The 14,392-nt window shown below is 42.2% G+C and overlaps 1 protein-coding gene across 19 annotated transcripts in view; it reads left to right on the forward strand.

Moving 5' to 3' along the window:
- Positions 1-14,392, forward strand: part of scrib (scribble planar cell polarity protein) — a 69,607-nt gene that overhangs the window by 17,936 nt on the left and 37,279 nt on the right. For all 19 annotated transcript variants that reach the window (XM_080489280.1, XM_080489264.1, XM_080489265.1 and 16 more), the window contains exons 2-4: positions 10,754-10,871; positions 13,012-13,090; positions 13,694-13,783. In XM_080489280.1, coding sequence (XP_080345406.1) covers positions 10,754-10,871; positions 13,012-13,090; positions 13,694-13,783 — 287 coding nt within the window. The remainder of the gene's footprint in view (positions 1-10,753; positions 10,872-13,011; positions 13,091-13,693; positions 13,784-14,392) is intronic.

Raw genomic sequence — 14,392 nt, forward strand, 5'->3', positions numbered from 1 at the left:
CCGGTTAACTCGAGTTCAGTCTTTGTATTTCTCTGCGTGTGTTTTTATGCAAATCATCTCTCACTTTAAGCTTAAACAAGCTGCCACAGAGGCCAAGTGTTCTTCACATTGTATGTGTTGACAGTATAGGAACTAGCCTGCAAATTACTTGTATAAACAGTGCCAGAGACCCCGGTTGCTGCAGCGGTCCCCTGCAGCATGGTTCCATTCTGGGACAAACCGAGAGCTGGCAGACAGGCAGGCAGCACATACCGGATCCAGCCCATCCAGGAAAGAGCCAAACGTCCTCTGTGGACTATAAACAATAGCGCTTCTGGTTTTGTGTCATGTTTTGTGGGAACACAGAAAGAATGAGCGAGCATGTGATGAAGCCCTGGATGAGGGGGCGGAGGTGGAGGCCTCCCTGTGTGCTCATTCATTCCTGTTGTGTGATAGCATAGCTAAAGAATCTCAAATCTGTTAAAAAGCTTCTATTGAACAGCAGAAACTAAATGGCCCACCTCTTTGTGTTCACGTGGTGGTGATGATTTCCTCCCAAGCACCTGCAGAGCCGGTCCTTTCCATTCCCAGGTAGCACGCCCTCTTTGGACAGGGACCTTTAGCTTTGATTCAGAACTGAAGGAGTTGTTTGCTCATTTCCTCCAGCACTTCGCCGAACACTTAATATTTTGGAGTTGTTAATTTGTTTCCTGCGTTCTGCAGCGCAGAAAGGGATGCCGTCAATTAGATTATCGATTCGGATTGCATTAGTATTCCGATTGTTTTAGTCAGATGGAAGACAAGTGGGATGTAAATTGAGACAGAAGGATACTGCAGGCAGGGTGAGAGCCATGAAACGGGCGAAGTGCAAGGTTTTCAATGTGGCTGCTGTTTTGAATTTGGTTTGGAATGCAAATCTGTGCTTGAACTCTGCAAACTCACTCGGTCTCTATTTTTTATTTTTTTTTATGTGTATATCTATGTTGATCAAGTTGTCCCAGTGTCAGTGGTGCAAGCCTTTCTGTAACCAAAGCGGTGAGTAGCCCACCAATGGCAGATTACTTATCTATTTTTAAAATTCTAGCTGAAAGTCACTTTAGCGCACCAAGCAATCACCTTTCTTGGTTATACTGCCCATAACCAAGAGTTCCACAGTGTTTCCCACTTGTCTTTGGAAGGTAAATATAGTTGATTATATTTGAAGCTTTATCTATTTCACAGAATCATTGCAAATCTTTGTTCCTCTTGTTCATTTAATTGGATTAAAAATGTCAGCTAAAACATCGAGTCTGCTAAAGAATATGTAAGATTTCTCTTCAGTAAGCATAATATAACCAACAGGTACATTTCCGCTGTGCACTGAAACTCCTTTTTTTTTTTTTTTTAATGCTTTACACCGAAAAAGAAATATCCAGCGTGCAAATTAGTTCCCGCCCACATTTTTGCAAAATATGAGATTTGGACAACATTCGACACAGTCTTGCTTGGCAATTTTTAATTGATGAGAGTGTTTCTTTACACAGTAGTACTATCTGCAAGTGATGTGATATAATTTCTAATAATGCTTTTGTAACAACCTATAGTCATTTAAGTGAACTGTGTGGGAAAAACACTGCTAGCCAATCTTCATATAGCAGTTTCCTTAAATAAATGATGAGGTTTTAACTGAAAATGAGATTCTTATATATAGATATAGATATAGAGTTATGGTTTTGCGACAGATAGTAAAGGACCATGGTGAGAAAAGTGTGGCTCTCTGTGTGTTACATATGCATGTGTCACTGAGGCTCTTTAGCCATGTGCAATAGGCCTCTGAGCCATACAGTGTCAAGTCCACCTGTTCCCTCTCAATCTTTCTACTCCAATCCTCTGTTGTGTACATCGAGAAAGACAGGCTTTGTGGATAGAAGATATATACCAGGCTGAACACACTCGGATCCCCAGTAACATAATAGTGTTGTGTCAGCTCAACACAAACTAGACCACATTCCCAGGAGGCAATGCCCCTGTTGCCACCGCTGTTGTTCATTAACCATGTTCACTCCAGAAAAGCCTTTGCACTTGCAGTATCTTAGTGGAAATGCTATCGTATTGCAATGCTGCTCCAGTGGGTGGTTAGAAGGCTATATGGTGGGACATCTTATCAGTGGCTCATAGGACAACTCATGCAGGACTGAAGGTTTGACTTCAGTGTCTGCTTTTTCACTGCTCTAAAGTGTCCCATGGGGGAAAAAAACACAAATCCTGATGGTTGAATTCACTTGTTTGTGAATACACACATCAGTGTGACATGCTTTGAGCCCATTTCAGTGGTAAACTTCATGAACTAGCTTTAACAGAGCTTTCCCTCTTTGCCTGAGCAGCTTTTGTTTTTTTGTTTTTTTTTTTCAACAGCCATTCCAGGCTTCTCTTGTGTTTACTCAGAAGAAGGATGCGATGACTCAGTGAGCGTATTTACACATGTTCTCTCATACATAATAAACTGTGTACATCCTCAGCTTCTTCACCCCAAATCCTCCTTCAGCAAAGGTCATTCCTCACTTACTCTGTCCTGACTCGTCCTTCTGGAGGAAAAACAAATAGCACAGCAGTACATTTTCTCCCCAGAGCTGAGGCAACACATGCAATATGGGATTTCATACATCCCCAAAATAGCCTCGATGACTGTCTGGATCTCATCTCTATACGCAATGAAAGGCAAAACACTGAAAGTGTATTAGATGCTTTTAATTTGAATCCCCGTTGAATCTTTATATATAGTCCACAACTAACTTAACTTTCAGTTTTGACAAAAACTTTCACACAGGGAATCCCCATTTCTGCTGCTTTTTTTTCCCTTCTGTTTAACTTGCAGGCAAATTCAAGGCTTTGCTACTGAAAAGCGTTTTTATGTGACTTAGCTTTAGCTTTTATGGCTCCTCGCTGTCCTATTTTCCGGCCTGATTTTCGCTGCTTTACTGCCAACATGTAATGGTAGGCTCAGGGAAGCCTTGGCCAGAGTCTCGGCTATGTTTGCTCTGCGCACAGATCAAAGTCACTGGGACAGGTGTAAGTACTGTAGATGGGAGTTAGTCAGGCTGTCAGTCACACAGGCTTCTCCACGCCCTTCTCGCTGTGTGGCCTTTTTTTCTGCCTGGGGGACTGGAGCCGGATGAGGGTAGTCACCGACTCAAAGTGCCACTTAAGTGAAACACAAACACTCGGGTGCATACGATGGCTTTTTTAACGCGACACACCACTATTAATTGGCCGCTCAAAGGCCAGTGCTCACGTGTGACCCACTTTTTTTGATGTATCATGTAGAATTTGTGAGTGAATGTCTAAAATGAATAGAATAAGCTGTGACTTCAATAAAAAACAATAAAAACTGGAGATTGAGGGGAAAAATACATGAATCACCCAGCCCTGAACTTTGGTCATTAAAAATGGGTCAGCTTTCCCTGCCTCCTATCTGTTGTTGTCTTTAGCCTTTCTTGCCAGTTTCATCAGATCCTTTTCGTTGGCACTGGAGCATCAACCGCTCAAAACCTTTCTCTCGAGTACTTTTGTGAGCCCAAATTAAAGTCACTTTGAGTTTTTGAATGCTTACAGCATAATTGATGGGTAAAACCTAAGTACTCCCTGCTTCTCTCTACTGACACCCTTTAAACATCTTGTAAGTTGGTGAAAAATCCCTGATAATTATAATTCGTGCCTCGTAGCCAGAAAACTGCTGGTTTAAATCCTGGCCTTTTTCCTTAAGATTATTTCTGTCTCTTTGTTTTCCATATGACACACTTTTCACTGGATTTGACTCAAACCCATGTAACCCAAAGTTGGATAAATTGAATATAGAAGATAGGTGAATGGATAAAAATGCCACTATAGTTTCATGCAGTACTTTGGCTTACTTGTGTATGTTATGTAGGAAGTTATAGGTCGCGACTGCTGTCCCTCGGCTGTTTTGTTTAGGTCGTTTTCATGCAAAGTAAACCAGAGCCAAGTGCATCCTGCAAAGCACCCACCAGCGCTGCATCTATCAATGTACTGGAGTGACTGGTGGATTTAATTTTGCCTCTTTCTGTCACGCGCACCTGAGCTGCAAGCAGCAATGGTAATGTGTGGGAGGTGGTGGGTGAGAGCAATGAAAGTGAAATGTACAGTTTAGAGAAAATGGGTGGGTGGCTGTATTGTTGGCTGCTGTGTGTTTGTGTGCGTGCATGTGTTTTCTCCTGAAGCCAATGGGAGCATTGCACGCCACACTGAGTATGGGCCAAAGTGGACCCGACTAAACCACATAATAAATGCCATTATTCATTTGTCAGAGTGAGACTGCGAGTCTATAGTCTGTTGAGATGATTTTTTGCTTGCTGGCTTGAGGTCTCTGTCCTTATTAGCGGTGCAGAGTGTCCAGAGCACTGTGGGAATCTATTGTTTACCCTCCATTCTTCATTAATAATCCACAGTCACTCCCTTTCTCTCTTCTTCTCACACAGTCTTCCTTTTCTTCTGGGTGCTGTTCTCCCCACACAACTCCTCTATCCTCCTTAGTCATTCCTGTCTTTTGTGATGCTTTCACCACTTTACTCTTTCAAGTCTTCATCTTTCCATTTCCAACCCTCTTTCCCCCTCTCGCTCCTTCTTTCTTCTCTGTGGTGCCCTCTTGGACAATAGAGGAATCCCCTGGCCGGGCTACAGGGAGAGGGGAGGGGGGGTCAGCTCAAGCAGGACTCTGACTGACAGCCCTGTGTGGCACTGGCTGCTTGGCCTTTGTCCGTCTTTCAAGGAAAATGGAGGGAACCCAGAGAGGTGGAAGAGTGAGGAAGGAGGAGGGGAAGAGGACCAGTTAGAGTATCATTCGTGTGCACACGTTTTGGCCGCGCCAGCATTTTGCATGGGGAAGAGAACTATTGGCAAAGTTACAGTGTACCACCAGTTCGCGATGCCCCCCTGGCCTTGTAATGAGTCTAGCTGGTACTTTTCTCTTTGCATAACTCTCCACTGAAGAGATTACATTTTGTAACAGCAAAAAGAGTGGCTCTTAATCCAGGGCGAGCCATGGTAAAACAGTCTCTGGTCACTCATGTTGTGAGTTTATACGACAACAATGACTGCGGCTATCTATAGAAACAAGTGCGCACTAATGAGCCTTTTGAGTGACCGACCAAGTTACTCAGTCAACCAAATCCTCTCAGCTTTTTTTATTTCCCTCGACATTACTCACAAAGGGTGCAGACCAGCACAAAAGCATGTGCTCTCCCCTCCCTTCTCTTTGAGCCCCTCACCCCAGTTGTATGCATGAGGTGTGTGTCTCTGTGTGTGTAGTTTGTGTGCGTTATAAGGGAATGGATACTTGGAAAAGTGGGGACATTGGGGCTAGGCCAGCAGGGCAGATCTGGCACCAGATTAAGAGCCTTAGGAATGTGTGGGTAGGAATTTCATTTGTGTTTTAGCAGGAAATTGAGAAATTTAATGACAGTTTGAAGACTTGAACTGATTTATGTGTGGATCCATTGATTAGGCTTAAATGCCTCTGTGGGCAAGCTGGGACTTGATCAGACTTGTTCAATCCTTCATTTGACTTAAAAGCCAAGACTTTGTGCTTTTTTCCACTTCAGAATTTAGGTAACCCGTTGCCTGTTAGGAATGAGCTTCAATGTTTCTCAAATTGAATATGACACATGAGTTTTTAAGCAGTGATCCACTTCCGAATACTTTAGAGTGGTTTGAGTTTCCTCTTTAATTCATGGGAAAGGGGAATACAATGGGAACACACCCAGTTGCAGAAGCTTCTCGTGTTTCAAAAATCCAGTAAATAAAAATGTGGCTAGTTTCTATGTAGTTTGGAAGATTATTAATTCCTATCCACATGAATGTCCCTGGGAAGTTACAATAAGACATTTTGCTGATTTGTTGTAGTGGTCGTCGTATTGATGGATTTCTGTTGTTTAAATGACAAACTGAATTATTTGTGATTGGGGAGGAACGTGCTGTGTATCATTATGTACTGTTGTGTTTGCGGATTTTGTGCTGGACCTTCCAGTAGTTTCCCTCCCCAAACTGGACTGGTCCCAAGGCAAAACGGGCTAATACACACTGCATTCTTCACGCTGCAGTTATTTTTGAACTGTGGGGAGGAGGTCTGTCAAAAAGACTGACAAGCCAGCTATTTTGCTGAATGCTGCACTGATGTCTTGTTTTTTTCTCTTTTGCTTGCATTCTTTTCGACTCTTTTAAAATGGTGTCTTTTTTCTTTCAACAGCATGGTAGCTTGTCAAAGCTATAATATCAAAGCAAAAAGGTTTGCATCAACTTTTGTGTGCATTTGTAGGTCAGGAGGCGTTTGCTCTGTCTGAGGTGAAGCGATAGGAAACTCAGTTAAATGGAATCACTTGACTGGAACACTGCAGCCTCTGTAAACATCAGGCCTCCCTGTACCAACAGTGGAAACGTCCCCCTGTACAGCGAACACACAGTTTACCAACATACACTCACATGTACACTTTGCCTGTTGGAGATCTGTAGTCACATTTTAATTGGTTTCTCTGGAGTGATGTGAGGTCTGCAAACATTAACATTCCTCGCGGTGAATTTACAGTCTCTTCCAACACGTATAAACACACTCATAAACACTCCTAAACAAACACCAGCCGCTGCTAATATACATGAACACACACAAGTATGCACGTTAACATGTTGCCCTCTCCCCAAGAAATCCACATGCGGAGCTTCCCTGCAGTAGCCAAAGTTTTTGGCAGCTTGAGCCAAAGTTGAACTTAAACTGTAAACATGTGTTAAGCTGTGTTTTAACATAAAGAACACAGTACAAGAGCTCCTCTGCTATAAGTAAACAATGACTGCAAAACACAAGCACGCACGCACACAAACACATCCCGAGGCACATTGACACACTCCGTCTGAGTGGGATGTAAGCTGAGCAAAAGGATGTAGATAAGACACACATGCACTGAAGTGCAGCATGTCTTCCTCTAAGCCCTCTGGACACACACACACAGGCACGCACAGACACACACTCATCTCCGTCACAGGTCGCTCACTTTGTGACCATACTTCATTCATTGTAGAGTGTTAAAGGTTTCTTTAATAATCTCTTCCTCAACAAAGCCTTTTCTCACACTAGCTTGAGCACCTCACAATGTGTCCTGTCCTTGTGGAATCTCACGTGAATCCAAGCGGTAGTGCTGCTTCTCATCGCTCCCCTGACCATCTTTTATGTAGTACAACTACTTTGTTGCCTGGATTTCAAAGCAGCTTGAAACAATACCAGGCTTCATTTGAACCATTACATACAGTTTGATCTGTTACCTTTGCGGGTTGCTTACTTAACTTACTAATTTCTTTCCTCTTCTTTTTCATAAATCTGCCTAAAAAGAGACATCCTGATATAATAAAGCTTAATATATTTGAAAGATGCCTATTCACTTGTGTTTAAGTATTGATTTCCAATGAGTTAACTTGATTTGCTTTCTTGTAAACCATGCTTTTTTTAAAAAATCATTCTCCCTCTTTAGGCATGAGCAATACTAGAGAATTGGTTTCTAAAGGGTGGTCTTTATAAGCTGGTGCTTTTCATATTACAGTAAGTGACCCTGCACTGCCCTCTGCTGACTCCTGTCATTCACCCACCTCCCCAAACACACCATTCATTTCTAAACTTGATAAATCCTCCCGCTCACAGCTTCTTTTTTTTTCTTTCTGTATACAAACACCACTTGCAAGGCCCTTGTTAAAATGTTCTAGCGGCAGTGTTGTAAAGGAAAAGTGTCATGCTGGCTCCCTCTCAAGTGTTGCTCACTCTACAAATGGTTATACGCAGTTGCTGTCTTGCAAAGGCTGACTGACGGACTGAGCTCACAAACACAATACAGCGATGGTGGCGGTACACTAAATCCCACTACCCCCACTTGTTATTCCAATTGACCCGCTGACCCGTATGACACTGTTAGTTCTCCATTGTTTGATTTGAAAATGCATCAGTCGGTGGGAAACGGCAAAGTGTTTACTCGGCAGTTCATGATCAGTAACTCTGATGAAATTGGAACAATGCCTCTTCAATCACCACTTCTAACACAGCAATAGTGAATATCTAAACTCATTAGGTCATCTCATATTCAACACACACTTTATCTCCTGTCAAATTACATTAAAATATATTGTTTAATGACCATTGGTGTCTGTTTGCAGAGAATAAAAATAATGGTAAAAAACCTGCCAGATTCCTTACTGTAAAAGTCAGACAGCTCTTCATATAAAGTCCTGCTGTCATCAGACTTATTTCACGTATGGTTTTGTACTGGAATCCATTAAAATTGTGATTTGTCTTCATTGTACGCCTATCTGAACCTGTCAATCCCCGTAGGAGGAGCCGTTTTGTAACAAATTGCACTCTGTTCATACTCATTAGCATTGCTCGGAGTTTTAAAGCTTTTAGTCCTGACAAGGCCTCCTATCAATGATTTTGGGGAACCCAATGCACAGTTCAACAGAAACAAACACACCAGTTCCACTTGGCTCCGTCACACCAATGACGGCACTTCCTCACACCAGCTCCGGGCCTGGTCAGCCCTTCAACCTCCACTTAGACTGTGGAAAAGCACTGGATGGATCTTCCAATGTTAAATAAAACCCTGACCACATATAGAGGTTTTTTTCAAGGGCTTTTTGAGCACTCCACACAGACTTTAATGTCAATTTTATGAGCGTTTACAAATACTTACATATAAATAGATCAAGAAAGGCCGTGGCAACTCATCTCCGTGTCTCCATAATATTGTTTCTTCTGAACTCAAATGCGTCAAGAAGCAGAAGCAGATGTTTCACATTCACATTAGGTGCAGCAACAGTGGTTGATTGGATAATGTGTCTTACAGTTTCTCAGAAAGATACCACAAACATAAACATGTCCCGATCCAATCTTGGCGCCATGTTTGAGGATTAGCAACATCGTAAGAGCCCTGTCTGCAAGAAGCCATTAAAGAGTGAATGACCGTCTTTGTTAGTGTCTTATTCGCAGACCTGATTTCATTACTGTCTAGTTTTCCACTCATCACATATCAAGCTCTGAATGATATCAAGACTGGACAGGAATGCACTAATGTTAAATTTTTGCTTTGAAATGCCTGAATATTTGCTGCAGCAGTTGCACTTTGGTGGCGGTGATTCACTATGGGAACTGAAAGCTTTATTGACACGTATAGGGATGTGAAAGGTTGAGTTTAAGTTTTTGTGTTGTCCTTAAGCTTCTGTGCATGCATGCCTGTTTCAATGTGCCCCAACACTCCCGAGAGATTTTCATCTTCGAATGTCACCTGTTCTGACTGTAAGGTTGCCTCCTCTCCTGAGGGCGAGTCCCCATCTGGGTTTGGCTCAGTCACATGGTTGCTCTCAGCTCCTGTTTCCTGCCATCTGATTCCCCTCACCTGCGTCTCGATGAGCCAACACCCAACTTACTGGCTCCATCCTTGCTTCTTTTTGTCTTCTCCCCTTATCTCGGTTGCTATCAGGTGGCCGGACTCCTCCGACCTTTAATCAAATGCTGAGACATTTTGAAGGTTGGCAAATGGCTGATGGAAATGGCCTCACACTTCCAGTATAACCTGAATAGACCCTGGGAAGCATGTCTACCTCCCCCTGCATCCAGACACAATACACATAACAAGTTAAAAGCAAGAAATGTCAGTTTTCGAGGAGCAGATCGAAGCTGAACTGCGCCATTCTTCTCTTTGGCAGCATAATTGTAGAGCTGTCTCCGAGCATGTTGCATTGAGTGTGTGTTCACACACTTGCCAGACAGAGTCCTGATAATGCACATCAAAAAAGGTTTTGTGCTATTGGAATATTCTACATGTTTATGCAACAGCTCTGGGACAGGAGAACATGTTTTCAGAAATTGACGGGATTTTTGCAGTTTTGTCGATTTTCCTGAAGTTGTTTTTAGTGAAGCTCTTCTAACTGGAGGTTTAATTTGAAGTAGGATTGAGGCTCCCAGCTTGCAGGTCTCTGTGCACTCTGACTTTACACAAATTCCCACCCCAGAAAGCTGCAGTCGGCAAGTTCCTGAGCAGACGTCCTCCCTCCCGTCGTCTGAGGAGTCTGGCATTTCCCCGTGCAGACAGTGGCTCCTCTGTGGACTGCACAACCAGGACCTGATTGAGGGGTTAATAGCAGCATAGTTTTGGCCCATTGCTCTTCTAGTCCCTCGCCAGCCTGTCTTGTCTGCCCATCTGAACGGCAGATGACACACGCACACACACACTGCGGCTGGCAGAGGAATGTTTGTGAATGGTGTCCCGTCGAACAACTGGACTCTTGTGAAAGCACTTGGCATGGCGGCTGCCTCGGTGCTCTGCTCACGAAAGCCACTTTGTTTGGCTGGAGTCTCCATAGAGAGGAGGAATTTCTTTAAGAGGGAATATGATCATGGAATGTTTTTCAAAGCATCGCTTGAGATGTTCAGGATGCTTTGCGCCAGAATTTTACTGTTACCAGTTATGCAGACAATTTTGAAAAAGTGATGAAAAATACTGGTTGTAAAGTCGGAACAATAAATAGATTTGAAAATGGATCATTAAATTGATTCCCCTTTATTCTTGTTTGTTTTTAAGGAAACTAAACCAGGCGAACAAAAATTTCTGCAAGATTTTGTAATTTAAACATTTTCTCCAACCTTCTTTCTATTTTATGAACCAACATTATGGAGGAAGAAACTATTTCAATGACTGCCTGCAGACGTACTTTGCATTTTTAATTAAGTTGCTCTCATGTGTCTCCACAGCCTTTCTTCAGACTACTGAACCTGCGGAAGCTCGGTCTGAGCGATAATCAGATCCAGAGACTCCCCCCAGAGGTGGCCAACTTCATGCAGCTGGTGGAATTGGACATTTCCAGAAACGGTACGCATAAACAGTCTCCTTTGCATTTCTGTCAGTTTTCAAAGTGTATCTGACAACATACAGTTTTTGTCATATGAGCATCCAATAGCAGCATAACCTAATCACTTGCAAAATCCACACTCGAGCAACAGCAATTGGATAAATATTAGTTGGCTGTCTTTGCCCGAGGCATGGCAGACATTCACACACAAATCCTCATGTCCTTGAAACCTACCTGTATCTAAATGACAAGGGGGAAAGGAAATTGAAAGAAACTGCCCTCCCACTCATGTTACAGAAAGGTAAAATAAAACCTAATCAGTTGTTCCTGTTATATAATTTTCTGCTCTAGCATGCGCAAACACCTTGCCCTTTCCATGTCCTTGCATACCACGAACACACACACACACACACACACACTCACACTCGCACTCGCACAAACAGAAATACACGCAAAGTGATAGTCAGTGGCAGCAAGGGCCTCTGTGCTCGATACGAGACATCTGCTGTGCTGCACACTGCATCAAGTGCTGTGGGTGCAGTGTGCAGTGGCCTGTGAAGGCCTCTCCCATCTGTCTGCCTGTCTGCTTCCCCGCTCCTGCTGCAGGGTAAAGCTGAGCCAGATCAGCCTGATGGGCTTGCTCGGCTCATGAGGGATTTCTTAACGTGCACCTGCAGCATGCAGTGGTGAAAGTTGTGATCTTGACCAGGCCTGGAGATCAGGTTTCATCCTGCATCTTTTTTTTTTTTTTTGTAGGTATAACAGACTCTGCAGGTAAAAGTTGATTGCTACTGCAATCTCCCAATTCTTGATATCTGCATAAGGTGCAGGTGTGCACCTACTTCAGTTTGCCATTGCTGCTTTTAGGAAGGACTTCCTTTCAGATGGATTCATGTGCTTTGAAGATATCAAATAAAAGTACACACAATACATTTTCATCCGTTTGAAAAAAAACTGTTGTTTTTGTTAAATGCCCACTTTCACTTACAGCATACGTCCTATATAATTTAGTTAAATTATGTCTTTGGGTTAAAACAACAGAGGTCTTCATACTATCCGCCTGCCTGTTTTTGTGCTTTTTTCCACTTAAAAAGCTTCCTCTTTATTTTCAAATTATGGATCCATGCCTTTAACAATAATACACATTTTATTAATTATTTAATTATGAATAAAACTTTATATTCATTGTTGTTGTTTTTTGCAAAAATGGTGTGATAGTTTTTCCAGTGACAATTCATAAATTGTCAATAAATCTATAGAATGAAAAGTCAACAGCTCAAAATGTATTAAATAACAAAGGTAAAAGGTGAGTTTCATCCCTCAATTATACATCATTTCAAAAAAATCATAATATTTAATAGGTTTTAAAGGCTTGTTTAACAGTTCTTTCTTTCTCTCTCTCTGTTTCTCCATCTCTCTCTCTCGCTTGGCGTGGTAAATGAGATGCACACAGAACAGATTAGATTTTTTTGTTTGTGCTTGCCGAACTGGTCTAGTAAGTCCCCATTGGTTTTTCAAAGGTTTGTTTCCATTCAGTTTTACTAACAGTCTACAGTTCCCAGTGTCATCAGCTTATTCCTCCTACAGATCTCCTGACTCGCCGCTTTCACTCCACCTATCGGGTCGCTCATGCTCCAGATCTGCCTGCTCCTCCCATCCTCATTTAAAAGCATTTTAAAGCTTTTAAGCTGTTTGATAACAGCCGATCTCCCAGTATGATCAAATATCAGACCGCCCAACCTATTCACACCTATATCCAGGGAGTCTCATATTTGGACTAATACAGCAATACTCCGTTTGTAAGTCTCACCATTAATGGGAAATAAAATGCCTCCAGATGCAGATAAATGGTCAGATAGATTATCTGGGATGAATCAAATGTAATTAACTGTAAATGTCTGATTGCCCAATTATACATGATGGTGGAAACTTAAAATGAAATGCAAGCCATTAAACATTCATTCTGTCTTCCTGTTGAATTCCTCTCTGCTTTTTCTATTTCTCTACTTTCAGACATCTGGTTATGGTTACAATAGACTAAGAATGATTTGCTCTATAGAATATGGCCTCCTTGTCCCCCCAACACACATTCTACATCTGTGTGTCCATGGCATTGACTCCTGCTGCCCCCCCACCACCACCCCTTCTTTTCTCCCGCAGACATTCCTGAGATCCCTGAGAGCATTAAGTTTTGCAGAGCTTTGGAGATCGCAGACTTCAGTGGAAACCCCCTCTCCAGGTTAGTGTACTATAGCAGCCGTTCGCTTCTCATCAGGCCTGAAATGAAGTGAAAGTATTGTATGTCCCCCAAATGCAGAAGAGAAAAGAGAAGTTGTGCTTTGACAACGAACGAAGCACTTGACATGACATGTAGATGACGGTCTTGTTAAAATAATGATTGTGTGTGTGGCGCATTTAATCGTGTGTATATCCTGTTCATATATAGAATGTTAGTCTCTGAATTGTTTCACTGCTATGGGAGGATTAACCACAGCTGATGCACAAATGCCCACAGGAGATTATGGTTTGTGTGACTATCTTGCTCTCAGACCAAACACGGCTCTGAATAAACTGCGAGAGTCACGATAACATCACCAGGATACCAATTAAGTCCTGTTATATCACTGCACAAAGGCACGCTGATGCAATAGCAAATTTATGTTTCACTGTCTGCATTCCTACTATAGAAGAGTAATAGTACACCTAGCAGAAGATTTAATGCTGAATGCGTTAGCAGATGGACAGCCTATGTGTGTGTGTGTGTATGTGTAATCCTATGCATTGTATAACAAAATCCTGAGAGACCTTCTTCACCGCTTTCTCTCGTTTCTCTGCGCTCCAGATTGCCGGATGGTTTCACTCAACTCCGAGCGTTGGCTCACTTGGCGCTCAACGATGTGTCGTTACAGACGTTGCCCAGCGACATTGGAAAGTATGTACACACACACAACGGTTCATAGTAGAAACTTTAGGGATGGGGTCTGTTTTTTGGAGGATTTTCCTGAAATGTCTTTTTCACTGCGACGCCAAAATATTTTCTTCAAATCAAGTGATGTTGATGTTTTGAGCAATATACTGTGGTGTTAATTATGCAAGAGAAGTTTTGTTTTAGAAATACTGACGCCACTGGAAACAATGTTGATGTTCAAATACTAAGAGAGAAACGCATGAGATTTTATAAATGAAGAGAATTTAAGGTAATAACATTCAACTTTATTAAACTGTAAGTGAGGCTACTGCTTCTACCACACACACACACACGCTGCACTCTTCAGAAACGCCTCCCATCCAGACAGTTACACAGTATGTAGGCCGTCTCTGAAACTTACTGTAGTTATTACTTTGTGTTCTAAGATTATTATGTAACAACATTTTTTCAAACTCTTTAACAATGATCACTTATGCAACTCTGCACTTAAAATCTTGTGAAATATTAAAAATGCACTGAGAGATTTTGTCTCATAAACTACTCCTGTCCTGTATTTACATTTGCAAGTATTAAATTTGACCTTTTGGCTGTGGTGTCGCTTGTTGTATAGAT

Source organism: Lipophrys pholis (assembly GCF_963383615.2).
Source record: "Lipophrys pholis genome assembly, chromosome: 20".
NCBI classification, from domain to species: Eukaryota; Metazoa; Chordata; class Actinopteri; order Blenniiformes; family Blenniidae; genus Lipophrys; species Lipophrys pholis.